The sequence below is a fragment of the Hypomesus nipponensis genome, chromosome 25, assembly GCF_054491055.1.
Source record: "Hypomesus nipponensis isolate SF chromosome 25, ASM5449105v1, whole genome shotgun sequence".
NCBI lineage: Eukaryota > Metazoa > Chordata > Actinopteri > Osmeriformes > Osmeridae > Hypomesus > Hypomesus nipponensis.
In genome coordinates this window covers 10189414-10215046 of record NC_140385.1, presented here as the reverse complement: position 1 = coordinate 10215046, position 25633 = coordinate 10189414, and the positions used below count along the sequence as shown (strand labels likewise).

The window sequence follows — 25633 nt, the reverse complement described above, 5'->3', positions numbered from 1 at the left end:
ATTTAGCCGTCGCCGCCACGCATGCTTGGAAGTAAGGCATGAACGAGTGAGGAGGAGGAGGAGGGGGGGGAGGAGAAAAAAAAGAAAAGAAACGGGGGAAAAGATTGAGCTGTCAGATACAGACCCCCCCCCCCCCCCCCACCACCACCACCTGTCAGGAGTAACTGGGGCGTGGTCTGTTTTCGCCTTATCTACGGCGGCCGCTTTAGCGTCGAGTCTGTCCGACGGGGTTTATCGGGACCGAGCAGAGGGAAATATGGACGCCTGGATGCGTCTGCCCGTCACAGCAAAATGTATTCTGTGGCTGTCAGGGGGCTGGGGGGGCGCTGATGTGTCCATCCTGGGCAGCTACAGGGGTCCGGTATCTGTATTGACATCACGGGAAGTGATTGCTAGGGGTTGTCGCGCCCCCCCCCCCCCCCCCCCCCCCTCCCCTCCCCTCTGTCATGTCTCTATTGACCCTGAGAGCTACAAGGCAGGCTTCGAACTCAGCAGCAATGCCCTTGACAAGCAGGACTTCAGTAGGTCGCTGGCACAACATGGCGGAGAGCCACTTGCGCCGTTCCATTGCCGCATTAACAGCTCTCGTTAGGATCGTTCTTTTAAACTGTGCCGGTAAAATGTTTTTGTTCGAACAGCAAAAACAACGCGTTGACATAGTTTGACGGGGCCCGCTGTTTGAAGAAACAGGAAAGGAAGGCGAACGGCGATGATAATGACATCGCTATTCAAAAGAGGAACTCTTGCAATGAGGGAGACATTGTTTGAAGTGAAGCGGTTTCAGAAAATGCATTTCAGAGATGGACAGAGATGGAGATTAGGGGGGCTTGTGATCAGAGTTACAGTGCTGAGAAAAAACAGAATATCAAATGATAATTTGGAAAGCCTACTACAAGTGGAGGGCATATAGATACAGATACATAATGTATCAGGGCGAAGTACATGCAAACTAAAACAGTTAACTGCCGAAATAATGCATATTCGATCTGCTTTGGTGGCACAGGTCAAAAAAAAAAAAGAAACTGCTGAGAATACAACGTTGCTGACAAAGTCGAGAGGAAAAGCGAGTTTGACAGGCTTAAGATGTCTAATAGAAAAGTAAACAGGAGCGCCTGACAGGAAGAATCTCCCTCCTGTTCTTTGTTCCCAAAGTTCTCCTCTTTTCACACCTCCCAACTTTCCTCTCTCTTTCTGTTTGATTCCCAAAAGAGAAGCGAAGCTCTCACATTAAATGAACCTGGATGAAAGATGGATGAAACACAGTCTACAAAGACACAATTCTCCCTTAACAATTAAACATTAAAGGGAATAGAGAAATACCACCTCAAAAAATTCTTATAGCGGGCATAATAATTTATTTTTACTCTAACCTCAGGAGAATGTACACCTGGAAATGGGTTCAATTAGCCAGATATAACCACATTACCCAACTATAAGAACTTCATGAGTAATGCTTCCTTTAATGAAAAGACTGTGTGTTTGCGAGACAGAGAGAGAAATAAACTGCTTTTCAGGGTTTAAATCTCAGATATATAAATTCTACTATAGAGCAAATCTGTGTGTCGTTTACAAAGTGTGTATGTGTGTGTGAGCATTCTACATGAGTGAGTGTATGTCTGAACTTGTGTGTGTGTGTGAGATTGGGTCACCTACTGTCACATCACTACTGCTACACATGTGCAACATTAACACTGAAATGATGGAACCTCCTGTACTATACCAAGTGTTTAGATGGCACAAGAAACCCTTGTCCTTTCTGTTTTACACTATGTAGCAGGACCTAACAAGAATGTAACAGCATCTGTGCAAAGGATGACGAAAACACGTACACTTTGATCCTGTGTTTGTTTCCATGTCTGAGTAGTGCGTGTGGTGCTGTAAACGACGAGGCGCGCGCGCGCACGTGTACGTGTACCCACCTCGTCGTCAAAGAGCTCCATGACGAAGGTGGCCACGCTGCCATTGATGCCGATGAAGAGGTTGATGCAGGTGAGAACCACGTAGGCCGTGCTGGGGACGCTGAAGAAGAACGCGGCCGGATACATCATGGGGGTGATGGACCACCTGGGTTAGGGTTAGGGACAAACAGCTGGGGGTGAGGAGAGGGTCCCCCACCTGGCCTACAGGAACAGGCACGGGGTTTCGGTTGCTGTTCTCCACACGATATAGATGCTGAATTGATGCCAGTTGTACATTAACCGTCCTGTTAGTCAGTCTTGTTTTTCCTGTGGGCAACCATGCAGAAGCTAAAACCACGGTGAAGTCCGGGCTTGATAAATAAAACAATAACCGTAAGATTGAATTAACAATACAGTGCGGGGCCTTTACATAGCTGGAGGGAACGTTTTCAACTTTCTTTACCCCCCAAAAAAGCATCATCATCCATTATTACACTTTGCCTTTTCATTCTCGTGTTTGTACACATCAACACAAATTAATTTGTATTCAGGATTTCGTCTTCTCCAAGCCCCCCCCCCCCCCCCCCCCCCCCCCCCCATGTTCCTTCTTCCTATCACACCAAAACGGCCAGGCAGCTTAACGATCGGGGAGGCGGGCCGGCGGACCCTAGACAAGCACAATCCGGCATCATCAGGTTGCTTACCCATACAGCAGCAGCAGCAGGATCAACGCCGGCAGGTTGGCCGGTGACACGTAGGATTTTTGTTGGAAGCACAGGAAGATGACGATGACGATGACACACGGGACGATGTAGTTGCACTGGGAAGTCAAACACAAGGTCGACGAGACACTGGCGTTAGCCGTTTGGTTTGTGGTGCTTTTCGGTCGGGGCCCGCCGGACTGACGTTCACGGGACGTGACGTCGGAGAGGTGTGTGGGTGCCAACGGCAGGTGCAGTGCCGTGCTGACATCATGACTTGACAAACAAAACTCATTTAGCTTCACCAATAGTAGCAGGCAATGTCAATAATTCAGTTCAAGTCCATAACGATTTATTCAGTCATCCTGCAGGCAAGAGAGTTAATTGAGCACTTCTCTATCACTGCTGTTGGAATATTCTTTCGATACAGCCCCAGGTTGATTACAACATGTCAGGATTTACTTTGCAACCATATTGGCAAACTTCATTAAATGATGCAATGGAATATATAGAAAGTTGCAATAAAGAACACTAATAATACTAATGATCCAAGATATATTCTTCCTTTCAAATCATTTAACTCAAACATCATTTAAGCAAAACCTCAGAAACACAGCATCCACAAAGTTGACATTGAGATCAAGTTCTGTTTCATATTCCCTCTTCCCCCAGCCCCGTTTCAAATTCCATCTCACTTACACCCCACACAGTAAGAGGTGTGTGTGTGTGTGTGTGTGACGTGTGGCCCAGGCAGAAAGGGGGGGAAGGGGGGGGGGGGCTCAGACCAGGAGAGGTTAATACCTACCATGTCCCAGGCGAAGTTAGCCAGCCAGTAGACGGCGGGGTTGACCCCGCTGACAAACTGCAGGTGTTTGGCCTTGGAAACCCGCTCCTGGATGAGGAAGAGGACGAAGCTGGCCGGGATGAAGGACATGGCGAAGATCACACAGATGGACACCACCACGTCGGTGGAGGTCGTGGCCCTGCAGATGAACACAAACGCCGGGAGAAGAGGCGTGTCGAGGGAGCGTCAGGTGGGGGGGGTCGTGTAGCCAAGGCCGCGGCTCTCTCCGGCGCTTTCCGTCTGCGACAACGCCCTGAACGTGCCCTGGCTGTTCTGCTAATGGACGCGGTTCAGTGGGTTGATAGTAATAAGTTCTGCATCCTGCCTGTGTCATCTAAGGGGAAATATTGACCCCTGCGTGGGTTTGGGTCCGTGGGACCCCATTTTCTGTGTTTCCTGAGAGGAAGACGACACCGTTCATTCAGTGCTCACCGTGTACCCCCCTTCCTACCCATTTCTAATACAGTTGGTGTTCGGGTTTCACTGGACCTGGGGGCAATACATTGTTTGTGTAGGTAGGTGGAAAGAGGTGGACGTGGAACCAAAAGGTTTGCTGTGGGCCATCACTCTGTCTCCCTGTGCCCTGGAGCAGCTGTTTGAACAGGCACCAAGACCCTGTCCATCTCCCTGGCTGTCTGTGCGTCTCTTGCAGTACTGTTGTGCGGATTCCCACAATCGTTGAGTAGTTCCCCGCGCTTCAAAGCGTGGGGAACTACTCAACGATTGCGGGAATCCGCACAACAGTACTGCAATACAACACTCTGGGTTCGTTGACAGAAGTTGCGTTTGGAACGTTTTCAAAGCACAATAACGTTATGGATCCGTCAGATGCCCAAACACTGGTTGCGTAACACAGATGTGAACATACAAGGGTTGAGAACATTCTAGTCTGATTAGTAGGCACTGAATAATAGTTATTGACTGGTCTACCATTTGCTCGAACCCTGATTTATGAAAGGTACGTTTTGATAGCTTTTTGGGGGTAAATGCGCATGTTCAATTGTCATTTCAACTTGGTCCTCCGGCATGAATGACCCACTCATACCGACTCATGGGAACGTCACAACTAAAACTATGCAGTCTGCCCCTAAAATCAAGAAAACTCAAACTTTTTTACACTTTTTTACACTTTTTTCACACTTCACTATACAAACGGCCTCTTAGGGTCGTAAGAAATCATGTGTTTGTTTAGCATAGCGACGTACAGTTTAGGGGGGATTTGAATCTGCGACTTATTCAAAAACATAGCTCTCCTACGGTGATTAGGACTAAGCCAGATCTATTATTTCTATCTCAGCACTGGGTGCCAAGATATAATACACTTGCACAACATTCATGTAATCTTGTCAAAAGTAGAATGAAGCCATTGATGCTGAAATGTGTCCAAGGTCAATCATTTCTTATGAAATGCGTGAGTGCCATGAGATTGCCAGTTAGATAACCTCTCATTTCTTTGAACAGTAATGTGTGTATTTGAGAACTTCTTAAGTCTGTGCTCTCATGCAGTGGATTACTCAATTAGGCCTTCATTTTTTGAAACGGAAAAGATATGTTCTATGCTGTTTGTACATAAAAATATATCTGGAACATTGCCAACTCCACTTAAAGTCCCAACTTACGTATTCCTTCAATTCTGAGCTCCTGCTGGTCTAGTCTCCCTTCTCGCACCCCCACTCAAGCCACCACAAACTCTAGTCATACATTATAAGGATTTAGAGGCCAATAAGCAAGAACTGGAAACTTGACACATAATTCCAAAGTTTACAGTACATTCAAAGGTCAGTTAACTGAACTTGAATAATTCACTTTCCTGCATTTTTCAAGGAGAGCATACTAATGAAACCCTTCTCCAGACTTCACTCGTCTCCACAGAAGTCGAGATGAATGATGTATTGTACAGGTCGGGGACTAGCTATTGTGGTACCTTAGTTCTTTTGGATTGTTAGCTACGGCATTGATCAGAAGGAGGCAGGGGCGCCACCAGGAATTTTGTGCCCCATGAAAAAAAAATCTATTTGTTTTTCAATGTTTTGGGGCCCCTGTCAGTCAGGGAAACGCCCTAACTTTTCCCCCCTATACGGCGCCCCTGGAAGGAGGTGTTCCGTCAAGCTGTGTTAGTCAAGTCTCCGAAGAATAGGCTACAAGAAAACAGGAGATCCGGAGAAGTTGTCTTCTGACACGCGAAGCACAAAGTGTTTCGGCTGCTGCATCTTCCTGTTCCCGAGACGGTGACCTTCAGTTCCTTACGATATATCTTCATTTGAGCTGTTTGGTTATCGGGACGTCCTTGCTGCACGGCCGTAATTAGCTAGGAACGAGACGACGGTATATTTCATCCACCCGTTCCCTCTGTCCTGTAGGAACGTCTCGGTGGGCTACCTGCCGTGTGATTAACATATTAACTAACTTACCCCCGCGACGCCGTAGCCCTGCATTTATCAGTACAAGACCAGACGCAATTAGGACGACATAAATATGAAATCATTTACGCCGTGGGTGCCGCCCCAGATCTGAGTAGGGCTTATCGAAATTGCGGCGCGGTGGACTGTTTTTAGCGCCGGGATCGCTAATGATGCAACCTCGAACGTTTGAAAGTGGCTAATTGATGTGAAGGGGGGACATGCCGCCGTGCTAATCAAGCTTTAAGTTGAAACAGGTTTGAGATAAATAGAGAGGAGGTGGGGTTTTACATACACGCCGTTCTCCAGGTGTCGCCCCTTGCGGGGGATGGAGCTAGGGGAAGGTCAGGGACCATGCTGCGGTAACAGAAATGTGTCCAATAACAGTTAGGAACGTAATGACCTGCGCTGGTCATTTCTCGAATGCTTACATTCAGACACAATGTTTATCATGCAGAGAAAGACTAAAAACTCGGTGTATAAACAGTTAAGCCACTTTCAAGAGTTCATTTCGATAGCATCTTTTGTTAAAGTCCATTCTAATCCCAAGCGCACCGCGGAATAATATTGCTTGCGTTCAAGGATGCTTTGAAACGCCGCCTTTGTATAGACAAGCATACGGGAGACTAAATGTCAGCCTTTGTTTTAAAGGACATCTGGACCAACTCAACAGGCAGCTCTGCATCACCAGAGATAGGAATAGCTCCGGGTGGTGCAGGAATATACCATGACTCATCATCTTACACTCGACGAGCATGGCAGCCCGGTCCAGACAGCTGTCTGGACTCCATGTTTATGGGCTAACCTCCACCCTCACTGCACCTGACAGACACTTTTAATAATAACTCAACCGTGCGATGTTTCCATGAGGGGTATTCACAACTCCTAACCACAGTGAGCACAGTGTCCTGGCAAAATGGAACGCGTCAAAACGACCTTTGTCGACACCGTACCTCGATTAACGGCAGAGAACGTTATTCACTGTGATCCCGTGATGACTCGTAGCCCTCTAACCCCCACACACATTAACAGCGAGTGAGATCCCAGGATAAGCTCTGGATCATGGTTAATCAATTGTAGGGATAACTCATTGGCGAGCGTGAATGAAAGGAGGGAGGGAGCGGGAGAGATACTGTCGAGGCAGAGAGAGCGACGGGGGCTAGGGCTGAATCTACGAGTGGCAGGTCGCCGTAAGTACTGTGTCTCCCCCCCCCGCCCCCCCCCCCCCCCCCCCCCCCCCCCCCTCCCGCAGCGGGTCTTCGAACTCAGCGCTGTGTCTCGCACCTGAGCGCTACGTAAATACCAGCCTGTGGTGCTCTCCCACGCGGGGGGGGCCTTCTCTGCAGGAGTTGTTGCATCCACTATTTAAAGATTGTTTTTAATCGAGGCACGACACAGCCAGCTGGGTTGTCATCTCGAGCGAACCGGGTATGGTGCTCTCTGTCTGCTGCAAAGTCACACCTGTTCTGCGATACATTTGCCCGTTTTGTCAGGTGTGCGGAGCCCACTATCTGCCCCAGACGCTGGGATACGGAGGCCCTATAGGTCAGTATGGAAAGCGGGAATGTTCATGCTCAGCATTAAGACAGACCGTATAGGGCTGCGGTTTAGTGCTTGAGCAAGGCAGTCATTAATCCCCGGGTCTCATGGGAGATCTTGTCCATGGCCCAGGGCTGATCACTGGGTTACAAACCGGTAACCGCAGGCTAAAGTATGCTAATCCCATGGGGATACCTCACGTGGGCTCTTCCCCTCACATTTGCTTCTCTCCCCCCCCCCCCCCCGCATCTCCCTCCTTCTCTACCTCCTTCCTGCTTTTCCACTCTCTCACGCCCCCTCCTCTCTCATCTCTCCTACCTTTCTATCCTTTCCAAAACAACACCCCCTCCTACCTATAAATATTTATTTGTGACATCCCAGCTTCATCTCCAATACAGGACAATCACTGCCCTGTTATACATCAGTTCAAATAGGAAATATTTTTGCTCTCCTCCTGTGTGGACCCCTGAGGTCAGTTAGCTAACAGCAATGCTAGCTGGTAACAACAATGCAAGCTAACAACAATGCTAACTAACTGTGACAATAGAGGGAGTGTATCTTTGTTCCCAGGATCTTACTTTATGTTCCTAGGGGTCTTAAGTTTCCAAGGTCAATCGTTCCCAAGATCCTATGTTTCGGATTTCAATATTATGCTAACACACATTAACCCTCACATTGGACCCAAATGCAAACAAAATGTGACCTGTTTCAAGTTATAATACCTCATAAATGCAATAATCTTAATTGTAGATCTTTGGGGGAACAAGGTCGGAACATCGTTTTTCAGGTTCCCGTTGTGTTCCAATTAGAGGTCATTAGAGATGGGGAACACAAGGCCCCGGAAAGCCAACACTGCAGCTGTGCGGGCAGCTAACTCACAGGGCCATGGAGAGCTGCTCCTTCGTGAGGTTCAGCGGGTGGCTGGAGGTGGAGATGCCGTAGTCGCGCGGGCTCTGGCCCGTCGACAGGTTGCCCCTCAGGATGGCGTTGTTGGCCACGCTGAGGAAGGCCACCAGGCTGTGCCACGCCTCGTTGTAGAACCACACCTGACAGAGAGGGAGGGAGAGAGAGACAGCGAGAGAGAGAGACAGAGAAAGTGAGAGGGATAGAGAAGAGAGAGTGGCAGAGAGTATGCGACATTGAGGAATACAAAAAAAGTGATGGAAACAACCGCGTAACTAACTTCATAAATTAGGCTGCATATAAGTTGACGACTCGGCAGCTGAAAAGTTGAGTTCACAGTTCGTATCAAGGGTGACGTGATCAAACAACTGTTTGTTGAGACGCTACCTAATAAGCCTGACAGATCAAGCAAACTGGAATGTTTTCGTTACACAACTACACAGCGCAGAATAAGGATAACAACCAACTGCCACGAGAGGAAGAGAGAGAGAGGAAGAGAGAGAGGAAGAGAGAGAGAGGAAGAGAGAGAGAGAGAGAGAGAGAGAGAGAGAGAGAGAGAGAGAGAGAGAGAGAGAGAGAGAGAGAGAGAGAGGAAGAGAGAGAGAGGAAGAGAGAGAGGAAGAGAGAGAGGAAGAGAGAGAGGAAGAGAGCAAGAGAGAGCGAGATAAATAACTACAGGGAGCAGTATTTTCTCTCAGTTGTGCAACGCTCCCAGTGCTGGTGCCTCCTGCTGTAAAGGAGGATGAAGAATGTTCTGGAAAGAGAGGGACCCCCTGCTGGCAGTGTTGCTCTAATTAGGATTGGATGGTGTTTGGGTGGATGCCCCCTACGTGGGCATACTATAACACTGCATCACACAGACACAAACACGCTCACTGGAAGTGTATACATACACAGCTCGCTCACATGCAGATGCCCACACATACACACGAGACAGACACACACTGCACACATGCACAAGCTTGCACAAACTCACAAACACAGGAACACACACAGTTTCAAATCGACGTCACTATAGAGGGTACAAATGTGTGTGTTTTCACGAAGCCATATCGAAACATAAATTCCTCCCTTTGATCCTCCTGAGGCCATTTGGGTTTGTCCCCATTGAGTCCAGTCACATTTTAAGACATAAAAAGGGATTGGGAGTTATTTCAGCTGGAAAGTAAAAAAAAAGAAAAGCGTGCTAATTCACCAGTGCCGTATAGTGCATAATTGCTTCAGGCTGAGAATTGCTCTGGGATTGCGGAAGCTGAAATGCTGCTCTGACTAAACCCCATTATACAACAGTACGGCAGTGTGCAGCTCCCGCCAAAGTGGAAAATCTGCAAGCGTTTCTTTACCTTACCAGCTAACACATCAGTGGAAATTCTTCACAAGCGCTTCAGCATGATGAGTGTTCAGAGACAAAAACCGTTCAAAAAGCGGCGCATATTGCTCTCTTACATATCATCTATGCGAGCGTGTGTGTGCGTGCGTGCGTGTGTACCGTCACAAACGGTTCACAAAGGCGTGACGAGCGAGCGAGGAAGACAGACGAGTCCTGGTCGGAGGCTCTGCTCTCTGGGCCAGTGATGGAGTACCTTGAGGTTCTCCCGCGTTCCCAGCTCCTTCAGCAGGGTCTCAGCATTCTGCAGGATCTGATCAGTGGCGTTATCCTGATGAAGAGGAGTGGGGAGGGGGAGAGGGAGAGGGAGGGACAGAGAGAGAGAGTGAGGGGGACTTAATTGGACGCGCTCGGGGAAAAAAACACGTCTCCTGTTTGGAGATGCGAAACATGTCGGAGACGGCGAGGGGTAGAACAGCGAGAGCCGCGTCCTCGCTGAGCCTCGCGTTCTGTACACGGGCAAATGTGTTCTGCACCATTCCACCCCCCACCCACCCCCCACCCGCCCCCCACCCCCAGGTACACGTACATACAGGCGCTTACAGTAAGCTTGGGGAGACAAGGGGAAAAAAAGACAGGCTCACACACACACACACACACACTTTCTTTATGGAGAGCCTCAACACAGACATAAAAATGTAGAAAGCCCTGACTTGACAGTCAGGACCGACTCCGTATGGAGCGGACAGCACAGTACAGTGACAGAGCTGCTTATGCAGTGCTCCGAGGAATCTAAAGGGGGGGGGGGGTGGGGGGGCGCAGGGAGGAGGGGCGCGGGGGAAGGGGTCCTGTGGTTGGTGGGGCGGCAGGGTCACATTAAGAATCTGCTGGGGCTGTGTTTTGTTGGCGAGGAGGCCTCCGGATGGGAAGCTGCGGGGGCGGGAAGACTGGGGTGGACCACCGGGGTGATTCCACCAGCGGTGCTACGCTGCTCTGCCTGCGCCACGCGCCCACGCGTGATGTGAACGGAAATGGGCCTTTCCTGTCTAAGTGACACGACCACAGCGGGTGAGGAGGGATGAGAAATAGAGAGAGAGAGAGACAGAGAGAGAGAGGGAGAGAGAGAAAGAAGGGATAGAGAGAGAGACACAAATTAGAAAGATAAGGAGAGGAAGAAAGGAACAGTCAAACACGTTGGCAGACAGCGAGTGTGTGTGTGTGTGTCGGGGGGGGGGGGGGGGGGCGTGCATTTATGGTGGTGGAACCTGGAGATTGAGAGATAAGGACCGAGAGACGCAGGCTCAGCCCCCGATGGCACAGGCTAGGGGAGGACTGCTAGGCGACTGAGGAGGAGGAGGAGGAGATCCTGCTGGTCTTTTCTGAACATTTTATGTAGGCCATCTTTCTTTACGCCACATCTTCTGCCGTTGGCATGAAACAGTGTTTGCACAGTATTTACATACCCGCACGCTTCCTCGCTCCATTTCAAAGAGGGGGGGGGGGGGGGGGGGGCAAACACACATGCGTCCACGCGCACGCACAAACACGTATCCGCACACACACACACACACACACACACGCCGGTGGTACTGACAGAAATATTTGTGTTAAATAACATCCCTGTTCCATCTCATTACCTATTCATGAGCCGGACAAACTACAAGGCTTTGCTGCCTGTCCATAATTCTGCCTTCTGCAAAGACGGGGTCTTTAACATATTTTGTTTTACCATTCTCGTTTGGGAAATGGAGGGAGGGAGGAGGGGAGGGAATGAGGGATCGGAGAGGGAGAGAGGGTGAGGGGGAGAGAGGGAGGCTCCTACTGACTCGCACAACAGTGGGGGATGCGGGCAGGCGGTCTTTCTGTGGATAAGCTGCTTCCTCTGGCTTTAATGCCTGTGTGCGTTTGGATGTGTGTCCCTTTGTGTGTCCCACACAGTGTGAGAATCAGTGTGTGTGTGTGTGTGTGTTTTGTGCATTTAAACGTGTGCCAGTGTGCACGTGTCTGTGGGCGCACTACCCCATATGTGGGGTAATTTGAGGTTTTGTGAGTGACAAACCAAATATAAAGTGGAATTGTCGACAGTGTGCCTGCGGGCGCGTGTTTGTCCGTGCGCGCGGATGAAGATTCCGAAAAATATACTTTGTCTAATCCCTGACCAACCCATTTTGCGCTCAAGGAGAATGACGGCAATTTAGCTTGCCTCTGCCACTTCAAATGATACCACGCGTAAGCGCTCATCGTGTTGAGTGGGTGTGACCGGTGTTTGACCACTCACGGCACGCCGCATTAGCCAGAAAGTAGTCCCAGACTATAGTAAGTGGGATTAGAGCCTATTGTTTACGAAGTTTTTCTGCTAAAGAATTCATAATCTTACTGTGGTGGATGTTGTTTCTTTGGCTTTCCGGTGTTTCTTCCAACTTCTGAGATTATGCCGTTGGGATGAATTAAACAGCAAGGGAAAACAGTGTGACGTGATGCGAGTCCCAGGTTAAGACCTAAGCTTCAGTGTTTACCCAGGTTATCCTTTCATTTCCTGAAAATCCCCCAAATCTCCAAAACGTGTCAACTACCTCATTAGCATAAGACCCATGCTCCCCTTTCATTTCACCAGATACTCCCCCACCTACCCCCACCCCTGCCCCTCTCCCAAACTTAAAACAAGGTGGATAGTTGAAAAAGAAAACCGCCAGGCCAAAAGTCTGCAGGAGGAAGAACAGTAATCATTTATGTCTATCTCTGTCGCTCTCTTTTCCCCACCTTCCCTTGCAGAAACAGACTCGACATGTCCTGTAGACAACGCAGAGTTTTGACAAGACAGAGCTGCGAGTCGTTAGGGTGTAATATCGCAGGGCCGCAAATTAAAGTTGTTATTACCGAGGGATTTGTGTGTTAGGGGGGCGTCTGGAGAGAGGTAGAGGGAGAGTTTTAAGTCCTTTGTTGGGTTTAAACATTTTGTGAAAGTGTTTGTGCGTGTGTGTGTGTGGAAGGGAAAGTGCCGTGTGTTGGCAAGAGAATGTGTGTGTGTATCGACGAGTAGGGAGAGAGTGAGGCGAGAAGCAGTTGAGAGATTCAGAGGTAAATTCATTTAAAGCGCCGGTGCCCAGTTTCCATGGACACCCGACAAAGGTACTGGGAGCTCTGTTATAGCTCCGTTCCAAGGTAATATGCAGACATTTGAAAGCCACTCAAATCATGTTTGAGCCGTGTTCCTCAAATCCTGGAAGCCCGACGGTAGACATGAGGGCATTTTAAGGGGCTTGAAATGAGGCCATGGTTTACATTAATGCGGGAGCTGAAATGAGTTAAATTGAGGTCTTCAGGAAAGGAATGATTTCCTTCAGTCAACATCCGAGTCCCTCCACTCACTTGCACATAAGATAACAGGTACGTTCACCAAAACTCACACCCAAGCAGGCGCGCGCGCACACGCTATCCCCTTTCAAAGTCACGGCTATGAATCCACCCTCATGTTTTCCAGTAACCGCAGCCTACCATGGAGGAATTGAACAGGATCTTCAAATCCCTGGTCACGGCTTCAATTTCCGGCGCCGTCATCCGCACCTGGGAGTTGACCCCTCCTACGGAGATCCCTCCGTACCTGTGTGTGGGGGGGGGGGTGGTGAAGGTGGGAGGGAGGAGAGAGAGTGCGAGATCAGATTGCAAGTCAGAAGAGTTGACATGACAGGGTGACACAAACACACAGTGCATACGCACACGCACGCAGTGACTGTACCTGCTTCGGCCTGACTGTTCGTACTTCTTGAGCAGGAAGTCAGTCACATTCCTTCCTGTCAGGTCCTGCAGTGTGTCTGTGGTGTTCTGTATCCTCTGCAGCAACAACGACAACACAGAAACGGCTTACTTCCCATCTCTTCCCCCCCCCCCCATTTTTATGTCAACCCAGTCCTTCCACCTGGTCAGTTAGGACTGAGAACATATGCTCATTTAAAACCAAGTGCCACCGAATCAAACGCGCTTCGCAATTAGGTCCCCGAGGCCGGTTACACGGACAATTACAAACAGTGTGGCGCAAATGAACCTAAACAAACACGGCCAGCGACACCGGTATAGGCCCAACCTCGATGAAGGTTGACCGAGCAGCAAGCGTCCGCGAAGCGAAGGTCTCCCAAACGAACCGCCGGGGTCTAGAACAGGACGCGCTGGACGGGACGCGCCCAGCTCCGTTTTCGCCTCGTTTCCATGCAAAGCTTCAGGAAAGGCGTCCTCACCCTCGCGGTAATAGTCTATTAGAGCGCTCGGCTGAAGCCATGGGCAATGTCAGAGTCTTGTAATTAGCCCGCTTCTCTGCATAAATTGGCACCATTCAAACACACAATTAGAGGAGGATGCAACGCCGACCACGCGAGCTGACACACACACACACACACACACACTTCAGGCCGGGCTCGTGTCAGGGCCCCATTACGCCGTTGATTAGGATGATCCCTGGTCAAGCTTAATGGGGGACTACATACCAGGAACCAGAGAACCTCCCATCTTCCCCAATGTCCTTACACACACACACGCGCGCTCACACACGCATGCTCACGAGGGGTAAACACGCCATTAAGGAGTGCTGTTTGAACAGTCTCCCCGCTGTGTCGATTAGCAGTGTGTGTTTGGCCTCTTCCCACCTTGTTATGTGGTAAGGGTTAATGGCTAGAGATATGCATGGAGTCTTGAAAATGAATTTCCAAAGAGGCTGGTCACATGTCAGTGGGAGGCGTGGGGCTGAAAGAGGAGGGTAGGCTGGAGAAATGCTCCAACAAAGCATACATAAGAAGTGGAGGAGGAAGAAGAGGTGCAGGCATAAGGCAAACAGACTAAACAGTACTACCATGCTCCTCTCTTGGGGGATACAGGCATCTCAAGCAGGCACTAACAAACACAAGAACGAATGCTTTCCAACTTAGTCAGAATGTGTTAATTAAAATGAGCTCGTTCCAAATGGTTCCTTCTCAAGGTGATCCAAATCTCAGTGTATTATCTCACACGCTCACCGACGGTGTAATGTCACTCCTAACTAAATGATTGTAAATGGATGGGTACGCACAATACACACACAGATGTGTGCACATGCTCAACAGAGGCACGAACAACACCCAAATACCAACCCCCCCCCCCCAAACACACACACACACACAAACACTCGCACACAGAGTAGAGGCAAACAAAGGGGTGAATGTAAACGGCGAGAAATCAAATCCCGGGAATGAGCTGGCACACACTTGAGTGTCGGTGAGACGATAAGAGGCGCAGACGTGCTCGCGTTCTCAGCGGCGGGCGGAATCTGGGCGAACCTCAAAGGCAACATCATCAAATTCTACCTGGCAGAGACGCCCAATCGTGCGAATGCAGCTTCCTCTTTGGCGCGCGCGTCTAGCTGCCTGTGAAGTTGTGCTGCACTATCTTGTTTCCGGATGCATCCTCAGATGTGCTAAGTGATGATCAGGTTAATTATGTTTCTGCTGAGGAAAGGGGCGGTGGACTCGCTGGAAACAGAAACTGTCTTTAGAGAGGCGGTTTGGGGGTGCACTCCAGGTGTCTGCCTGCATGTCTGTCTCTGAGAAGGAGTGTCGGGGTTTGTTTGTTAATTGGTCATCTACCGTAAATGTGTGGATGGAAAGTGTCATTCAACCAACAGTCAGATTCCAAACGTATGTGTTGGGAATAGTGGGATATGGTGGGCCTGTGGGGTTGGTACAGGTTTCACTGTAGAAAAAAACTGAATCTAGAAGGCACTGTACAGGGGGGGGACGCACATCTCTCTCAGGAGAGACCTTGAGACTTGCCACAGATCTCCGTAGGCAAGCTTTTGCAAGTTTCTCTCTTCACTGCCCACAGCGAATTTGCTTATTAAACCATCAAAACGCAGTCGTGGTTCGCTTGTCCAGTTTTGATTCCCTGCAATTATATCCCGTGAATGGATCCCCAACTGAGTCCAACACAGCCATATGTGCTGGTCACAGCGTTCACCCCTGAGAGAGAAGGATCCAATAAACCGCCTCCCAAACCCACAGAGCCGTGGACCAGCATTTCCCCAACGGCGGTCTATTATTGCGACGGCCATCTTTGGAATCAGAATCAACAGTGGAGACGGTGGCAGAGGGGAGAAACCCCTGCTGTATTGTTCAGTCACACACAAACAAAACAACAACAAAAGAAAGAAGGAAAACAAATTGCAGTGCCTCATCCACCATCTGCCTCGTCATCCCACAGCCGCTCGACCTTTTTCCTACTTCCAACACGTCTCCCGCCAAATCCCGGAATATGGCTCCGGACAGGTCATTTGAAACCAAAATGGATCTGGCGGGGACAGAAGCCCAAAACAACAGCTCTTACACAGAAGATATGGCAATCTGTTTCCCTCTGTGAGTCCTGGGCAGGGATTGACCAGCTTGGCGATAAACCGTGGTTCTCATTAATCTATTTCCGCAAAATACCCCCCCCCCCCCCAATAAGAGCTTTGTTCTTACATAAAACGTGATAAAGCCCCATTGTATCAATACTTGAGTTCTGTCAGACCCCCAAGGCGCACCACACTGAAATGGGAGTGTGGGCATTTGAAAAAGTCCTTCAGTTGTCCAAGTGTCCTAAACCTTGAGTATGTATCTCTCGCCTCCTTCGCGGATCCGTTTCAGACCAGAGACGCCACGTGAATGACAGGGCAATCGCAACGGATGGAGGACATCGTCCTGACCTCGGAGCTGCACCTCAAGTCCCCACCCATCAGCATTCAACTGCTACAGAACCCAGCCTGGATACCTCAGGCCAACTGCTACAGGAAGACTCACTGCTCGGTGATATCTATCCGACTGACTCCAAAGGACTTTCGTGTGTGTGTGTGGGAGGGGGTACTGATAGATTAGGCCTAAGGAGAGTCATTTGCAAACGGGACTTACTTAGAGCAATCTGGACGCGACAGAGACATCAATTGTACTAGAGAACCCCCTCAGAGGCTTTATCAATTCCTCGGCACGCTCCGCCGTCTATTCATCTGCGAAGGTTAAATATCGCTCGGCTAACGAGAGTCAATACCTGAGAATTGATAACGGGGCTTACTGTTGCATGCCATTTCCATGGAAACAATGTTTTTTCACACCACCTTCCCCACGCTCTTCAATGTGTGTCTGCCCCCCCCCCCCTCCCTCCACCAACGCATAGTCTGTCCCCTCTTTTTCAGTCGTTTTTCAAGGGCATATTGGGATGGTCGAAAAGGACAAAAGATAAAAAGAATGCACTACTAAGTCTGGGAGAGAGGTGTCATGGTTTATTCAGCAGCGAACCCTTTCAGGTCAAAGGGAATAGATACTCCCTGGTGTCCCAGGGCTTGTGTTGGTGGTCTGCCACTGGGAGACGCATCAATTTAGTCCTCGCTCGCAGGCCCGCAGACTGGAGGTAAGCAATAGAGCACTCGTGATAAATGAACGCTCTGCCTCGATTGCGCGGCGCGCCCGAGTGCGCCCGCGAATGTGTGTGTTCCGCCTGGGTATGTGTGTGCGCGTGCAGCTTACGTGTGTGTGTGTGTGTGTGTTAGTGTGTATTAGGGGTCGTTGGGTGGGCTTCGCCTTGCAAAGGGGCACATCTATCTTGATATACTCCCCATGTCTCTGGCACTGTCTGCCCTATCTTGTGAGTCATATGTTTCTTTCAGTCTGCAAGGTGATATCAGATTTGGTGAGATGTTATCTACCTCCACCACACACACACGCACACACACGTAATACACTTCTGAGTGTTATATATGTCGCAAGCATTACACTCGAAGGGCATGGAACATCGGACGACAAATAACAACAAGGACGATTCAGAGTAGCGAACAGATGGGTCGTTTAGGGAACTGATAAAGGAGAGTGGCTGGCGAATGGTGTCGCGTAGCAAAATGCTACTGGTACATCAGAGCAAACACTTACCTTTGCCCCCTACACTAGATCCCCATCTGTATACCAGCACTAAAGGTTCCGCAACGCATTCCAGCACATTCCAAAAATACAGACTCCAAAAACACATGGATTTCAGTCGAGAAACTAAAAGCTGTGTCGGTTAAGGGGAGACAGTCACGAGAGATGTCGGGCGATTAGAGAGGCACTGAGAAAGAATGAGGGACTTGGAAGAACAGATGGGCTGACGTGGAGGCGAGCTACTCGGATAGAGGCTCCAGTCTTCCGCACAGCACCGTGGAGCAGAAAGAAAAACATGAACACCTTGAGGACGTTTTCAAGACGAGCGCGTCAAAAGAAGAAAAAAAAAAAAACGAAAGGTCACGCAAAGGCCGCTGCTTTTGTCCAGCTGTCTTGACAACCATCCCATAATACACTCCCCCACCCCCCACAGGCCTTGAGCCTCTTCAGTGAAAGGGAGAGCACAGCAAGACTTCCGCAGGCTCAACGAGGCGTCACACGTCCGTCCAGGCCGGTGGGTGAGTGGTCGGGCATGTGATCGGCCGCCGTGGAAGCAGGGGCTCATGATCAGGAGAGGACGAAGAACAAATGACGGAGAGGTAGACGAGCAGGCCATCTTCAGAGAGGGTCATTTCCTCAAACAGCATGGGCTCCGCTTAGTGGAAGTCATTGGCTTCTTTCGAGAGCCTCTCAGAGTGAGGTGGCTCGGCACAAATAGAGGCACTCACACACACACTTACACACACACACAGCACAGAAATGTACTCTGTATTGTAAGAAATGCCATCAGTGCAAAATGCCAACTCCTGGTCCCAGGGTCTTCACCAGAGGACATTCCGTGGCTTTAGAGCGAGGCTTCATGTGTTTTCCTTCAAGATGACGTGAACGGGATGATAAAAATAAAAATAAAAACTCCTGTTAAAGTATAGAGGCCTGTTCCAATAAAGGCCGCTCAAAAAAGCTGGACTCAAAAGTCCCAAACCTGACTTGAATTAGTTTCATTAGTCAAGCGCGGCTAAAGCGGATCCATAAAGGCCGATTTCAGCTCACGCACTCCTACGAATTCAAGTCAGATTTAAGTAGTCAAGCTCATTGCGCGTGCACCCTATTCTTAAGCAGCCAGAGAGGTAGAACATGGATCATATGATCCACCACAGCAAAAAACAATGCACACGGCCACATTACTTCTTCCAGAAAGAACATTCCCTTTAAGCCGCGTACTAAGACGGCTCCCTCATCCACCACTTTATCAAAATAAAATGACACTCCATGATTGACATGAACAATAGGCTACGTAGGTCGAGGTACTTTTTAAGACCTTTACGACGTTGAAAAAACTGACACCATTAAACATCTAAATTGACTTTTTTGACCTTGTTTTAAATAAATAGCTATAATAACTATTAATCAATACTATATCCAGTAGCAAACCTTTTAACGTGGTTTTTGTGGAGGATAGATGGATGTGTTTAGGTTTGTTTCACATTCGGAGGCTACTGTTAACAATTATATAGCTATGATAAATACGCTTGGATAATTTAGATTGAGGTATAGGCCTATGCCTGATGCCTAAACATTTGAAATCACAAACTACCCCACAGCCATACATTTAACATAGGCTAGGCCTATGGTGTGTATCAAATCATTGTTCATCAATGTTGAATTAATTAGGCTAAATGTTGTAGTCTATGTGTTTTAGTTGATTTTCTATAAATGTAGCCTACATATTGAACTGATGAGAATACGAAAATGAGAATGTCTGTGGTAAATCATCGTTTTCCCGTTGAGTCAGTGTTACAGGAACGTCTGGTTAAGCAACAGCACGGTCTAAGCCTGACAATTAGCCTGACCCGGACCAGGCTAGTTTCGAAGCACAAGTTACCATAGTAACTGAGTTTGAACTACGTTAAACTAGCTTTATGGAACCGAATGAACTAGAAATGAGTCTGACTGACTGATATAAGTCTGGCTTATTTGGTAAATTCGCTTTATGGCCTCAGGTATGAAGTACACAAACATTTAGTTTTTTGTTTGCAAACTGGGTCAGTCTTGTTACGGCCTTTTACACTTCCAACTTATTCCAAGCTTGATGGATGGATGATTCAGATGATGATGTTAACCATCAAACATTTATCACTTTGGAAATGTTTGAGTGAAGGCGGCACACTTTCTTTCTACATTTGTAGACCTTTGCTACATTCCTTCTGATGTACTGCAGATTGGCCCCTCAGTGAATATTAGAGTACAGAGCTTCCCTGGAGGCTCACTGGGTATGAGCTCATTCCCCTGAGGCTAAGACCTTAACACCGCGCCCCGGGTTTGATTCTGGCTCGGGGCGTTTACTGCACGTCTCCTCCCCCCCCCACCCCCCCCCCACCCCACAGGCACATCCCTCCTCTCCGCAAAAAAACTAACAACTCCCATTGGGTTTCTATAGCCTGACGTTGTCATACTCATAATTCTTGTCAGAATATGAGTCTGAAAACTCTTCGTCGGGCTGTGACTATGGGGCGTGTTTCAACCGAACTCGTAAAACAAATGCCTCTTCGCTCAATTGGATAGACCTACAACCAATCAGAGCAACGTAATATGTTGTTTGTTGAAAACGAATTCAACCCAAGGGCTCTTGTGACGTTGATTACGTTACTGTTGATCATCTGTCCATCATCTTATAAAGCCCGCCCTGGCAATTTCATTGGTCCGCCCAGATCCTGGTTTTATATAGTTGCTCCCAATACGAGACCCTCCAGACCCAACTTCCCGACCAAATTCTTTTGTGGGTGGGGAGAAGTTGGGCTGGCAGCCAGGCTAGGGTTTCTATTTTCTAAGTTTATGTCATCAAAATTTGATGCGTTTGTGGTAAAAGGTCAAACTGAGTGAACCGATTTTTACTTTTGTTGATTATGCTGGGAAGAAAATGGACGATCTATTCCCAAGTTGGTCTCAAACATAGAGCTGAATCACCTTGACAGAAAAAAAAAGAATCGACACTGATCCTCTGTGGATCTTTTGTTGGCAGAAGTTGGCAGTTGTAAGTGATTTCAAGTAAGGAGGAAGTTATTGTTTATCATCAAATAACCTTCCATAACCTCAATCATAAAAATCTTCCCGATGCTCCTATATTTAGTTCCTTGATGTGTTTCGAATCAAAGCACCATTGCTGGACGGATGTGTTTGATGAGAGTAAACAACTCACAACAACACAGCAATGTATTGATGGCGTTCACAATGAATAATGATGAAGCCAATCTTAAATCACAGCGCTTTAATAATTTAGCACAGTCTACGGGGTGTGCATTGTGCTTTGCAAAGTCACGTACAACTCATTTTAGCCCAAAATGCGAAAGCCTAGCTATACAACACCTTCCCAAAAGCAAACAGCTAAACTAGGCCAGAGACGTCACTGGAGCGCACCTCTTACTGGAGCAGGGGTTTGTTTTGGGTGATGGAGGGAGGGGCGCATGGAGCTTACCAACATCATCCCACTTATAGAGTACATTCTTTTTTTGAAATGTATTTATTTCGAAACTCCACAGGAAATCTAGAGTGCCGTGGGTCAGAAGGGAGAATCCAAGCAAACAGCTGAGGCCCATCGATCGATCCCCAGCCAGGATCGCATCTGCTGGGGAGAGCTTGGGATCATTCACCCCTCCCTGCATTCGGCCATGTATGTTGTTAGGGTAATGGCCTATAAAACATTGGCATTGATTTCCTTGGAGGGGAAGGGGGCCCAGACGCATGGCCCAGCCAAGACTCATGTTAGACAGAGAGTTTGCCGAGTCAGCACAACGAACATGGACAGTTCTCCTGAAGAGGGATTGGCTGACTGGATGCTACTAGGCTAAAGGGTCAAACCAATTAGACCGAGGTTCGCAGAGGAACCGAGTCGGAAGCAGGAGGCGACCGTTATTTCCCAACAAACGCCTTCACTGACAATTATCACGTAACACTTCCTGCAATCGCACCTCACTCAAATTAACAACTACTACTACAGCATGTCACATCACACCCAAACAACAAGGCACACAAGATTTGAACATATGACAAACTTAATCACACCAAATACACTTTTCTCTCCAATGCCATCTTGTGAGATCTGGGCCAGGTAAACTGAGAAAAATACAAAATGGATGGAATGGTCCAATTCCTTCCTTGGCATGTGAGCTGTACAGGCGTTAGATGATGACCTAATCATTTAGCACTCACTCCCATCATGATGAAATGCTTTAAAAGGTTGGTCAAGGCCCATATAACATCCAGTCTCCCTACTACACTTGACCCATTCCAGATTCCACAGATGATTACTGGTTACTGGACGTCCTCACCGACAGACCACAGACAGTAAGAGCTGGTCCAAACTCTTCAGGGACCACCGTCATGAACACTGGGGTCCCCCAGGGTTGTGCGCCCTCTGCTGTTCACGCTGATTCACCCTCCTACCGTCACCATAGACCCCACCCACCCAGCACACTAACTGTTCACCCTCCTACCATCTGGCAAGTTCTACTGCAGCATGCGGTTCAACACTAACAATGACTCAGCAACAGCTTTTTCCAACAGGCCATCAGACTACTTAACACACTCAAGAAAATATCATGAACAGGTGCTCCTGCACCACATACACCCACTAAGGACCAAGTGACTGCTAAATGATGTCTTTTTCTTTTTTTTTTTTTTTTTACTCTGTAAGCTCAATGCACTTCATATGCACAATAACATATAGTATCCATGCTGCTATTCAGCATTTTGCACTTTACTCCTATATGTTGCTCTTATCGTATATGTTGTTTTTTACCTGTCGACGTCTGTTTGCACTATTATGTCAAACGTTAAAATGTTGCATCATGCACATTTTGAGTATGGGGAAACGCATTTTCGATTTGTTTAATTACTTGTTGCATGGTCTGATTGACAATTAAGTTCACTTTGACTTTGACTTGATGATCAGACATGAACAACATAACCAGCACTCACTCCATGAGCAGGAACATTGGCTGAACAACAAATGACCCGTCTCTGGATCTTAATAAACACTGTCACACCCCAAACGAGAGCCTTAATGAATGCAGTTCAGAACTGGGTTAGGCAAGTCTGGGATCGCCAGGTGTGTGAACCCACCTGAAGGGGGGGGAGACCTCCAGCCCCTGGAAGGCAGTCAGGCAGCATAATGGTGCGTTGAGGGGTGCTGCACTGACAGGAAGGGGAGGGGTTAGCCATGCTCCAATTCCCGTTGAGGAAGATGTCGCTGATGGATGGATCCACAGAGGGGGTGAACCAATCAGAGGCGTTTGAGGCACACGGCAACTTCCTTTAAAATAAAATACAAAATAATCATCATCACAATCATGGATGCAGCTCAAATAAAGTACTCCCCAGCTTGTGGTTACCAGCAACCTAAACAATAACATACTGTGAACACAAAAACCTTCATTCACACGCACACACCTTGACCTTTCACTCTCTCAGTCAACATTGTGCTAATTGTCATTAGCATTAGCTCAGCATTTTCCGTCATTTCACCTCGATTACATGAAGGGAGCTGTGAAGCTTGCCAAGTCATATTCCACTGAGCACACTTGACAGAGTACAGTTGGATGAGATCACATTATATACCTGGGGTGTTGCCTACGGATGACAACTATATTTTAACCTCTAATCAAACAGTGCTACACGGTGTAGCACCACCAACAACACACATTTCCTTTAGGGCCTCTAAAGGGATGAATACATTAACTGTGGTGAATAAGTTATAACGATATGGTTAATAATGAATGTTCTCATCTCGACCATACTAAGCAGAGAGTAAATGCCTCATGTTGTATGCAATGAATATTTGAGGAATGTGTTGTGGTAGATTCTTGAATTTGCTCCACTGCATTCAAATGGTGTGGGAGCTCAAACTGTCGCTCTATGAATTATTTCCCCCTATCTGGAAGTTTGGCTAGGATAGCTTTTCATTATCTTACTTAGTCAGATGTGAACAGATTAGAAAAATGTGTTCCTAGCTAATGTTAACCACTTATTAATTGGCTTCAAGAAATTCGGTTTGGCCTTATAGATCTGAAGAACTAGACACTGTCACTGAATTGGATACCCTCAATTTCATGATAAGACATACTGACAGAACACACACACATGCCCACACACACACACATTCCCACACACACACATTCCCACACACACAAAAACACATGCAGGCAATGTTTTAGCAGTGCCAAAATATCCTCACAGATTACTCACGGTATGGGGTCCCCAGTCATGCAGCGAGTTCCAAATCCAGGCTTGTTTACCAACGAGTCGACCACACGAGACACCTCCAGCTTATCAGGCCCGTCATTACTGTGATAAATGTCATTGTAGTTAGTCACTGTTATTCCTTACAGGAGGTCCAATAATTAAAATGATCCAAAAGGCGATCTTCTAATCTTTTAATTAGTGGCCATTTTGGACCAAACAAACTCCCCACAGGACGCTGCCCAGAGTAATTTGCCAGAATCTGGTCTATAAAAAAGAAAAAGAACAGTCAAAACTGTTTTCCAGTGAACTACAAGTGGAGTCAAGGCCTGCTGAATCTCATTATTGTAGGCCAATGTCCTGACACCCTATGGAACTATGGGAGTTGTGGTTTTGAAGCCTACGTGTGTAAAAGTGCAGGCTGTCCGTTTGGGTGATGGAGCGTGCCATAGCATTGATTAGTTCACTGAGGGCTTGGCTCCTGGCATCAGAACGGATTACATGATCGTTATACTCTGATCCATCTGGACGTAGCGGTGGGATCCAAAAGGAAATTAGATATATTGTAGTGTGCATAGTGGTGTTGCATTTAAATCAGTGCTGGTTACCATGGAAAAAAGGCTACTGGGTTTAGCTTAATCAAGGATGAGAGAAAAATCATTGCATGACACAGTCGTTCTGTTGGGGAAGGGATCAGTCGCATTTCCAACACGCTAGGGATCAAACTTTGTTGAAGAAAGTTTGAACTACACAGTTGAATTGAATAGGTGTGTATGTAATGTGTGTAGGTGTGCACACATTGGTCGAAGTGCACGTCTAGATGCCAAACAAAGGCTTTGTGTCAGTACCTTAGAGAGAGGTAAGGCCCCTCTCGACATGCATGTTCGCAGTAAATGTGTTTGTGTACCTTTTTATTACACACGTAAATGTACTGCTTTGAGGACCGCAAAGGGCATTTTCTACACAATCAGTGGATATAGAAAAGTCTGCCCTTTATCTTAAGCATTCTCTGGGAAGGGGGGGGCAACTTTTATACAGATCGTGGCCAGACTCCAGCTGTGGTCAAGGATGGTGGTTGGGATTAATACAATGTTCACAGTATCATTTAGAGGCCCTCCCATGAAGGTCAGGCTATCGTTTGGTCGGCCGTGAGCAAGAGCAATCGAAGTGGATGATTGTAAAAATAGATTATGTTCAGCCATCTGTTTTTCCATGAACAATTGCAAGATTGAAACATACTCGTCGAAATAAAAACTCCTTTGTAGTTCCTCCACTGAAAAGGAAAATACTTCAATAAAGTATGGTATCCTATAACAATCATCTGCAGAGGAAGATTGTGAGCAAATTGCTTGCATTGTCCAAGTAAAAAAAAAAAAAAAACTAAGTTATTGGTATTTGACACATTTTCTGAACAAAACAGCACTTGCACTGTGCTATTCATTTATATTTTTTACATTAAAGGCATACAAAGTAGAAATGGAAAGGTGAAAATGTTACTGTTGATTCCGTGGAGTCCCAGTAAAAAAAAAAAAAAAGCTTCATTTTATGTAGCAGGACGATATTGTTGAAAACATGAGAATTTCGCATATATATTACATTTTAAGATTCTACACACTAACAGAAAACTAACAATGTCAACATTATTTTTTAACACCGGATAAATTGGTTCTCTACACTTCCAATGGGTTGGGGTATTAACTGGTTCAACACAAGCTGTGAAATCATAGGGAGGAAAAACAAGTAACAAGGGACAAGAGAGAGCTAAGGGAAAGTGTCTTCAAATAATTCAAGGGGAAAAGACAATGTGCGATAATTGAATGGGTAGAATGTCAGATTATGCAGTAAAGAAATAACTTTTTTCCCTAATGATGTGACCCGTAACAC

The 25633-nt window shown here is 47.5% G+C and overlaps 1 protein-coding gene across 1 annotated transcript in view; it reads right to left on the bottom strand.

The window, feature by feature from the left end:
* Window positions 1–25633, bottom strand: part of LOC146222202 (phospholipid-transporting ATPase ABCA1) — a 116754-nt gene that overhangs the window by 30091 nt on the left and 61030 nt on the right. Inside the window, exons 31-39 of the mRNA XM_084691923.1 lie at window positions 23756–23854; window positions 22634–22823; window positions 13348–13442; window positions 13107–13212; window positions 9868–9942; window positions 8261–8427; window positions 3405–3582; window positions 2603–2718; window positions 1920–2064 (exon numbers count right to left, since the gene is read on the bottom strand). Of these exons, the coding sequence (XP_084548049.1) occupies window positions 1920–2064; window positions 2603–2718; window positions 3405–3582; window positions 8261–8427; window positions 9868–9942; window positions 13107–13212; window positions 13348–13442; window positions 22634–22823; window positions 23756–23854 (1171 nt within the window). The remainder of the gene's footprint in view (window positions 1–1919; window positions 2065–2602; window positions 2719–3404; window positions 3583–8260; window positions 8428–9867; window positions 9943–13106; window positions 13213–13347; window positions 13443–22633; window positions 22824–23755; window positions 23855–25633) is intronic.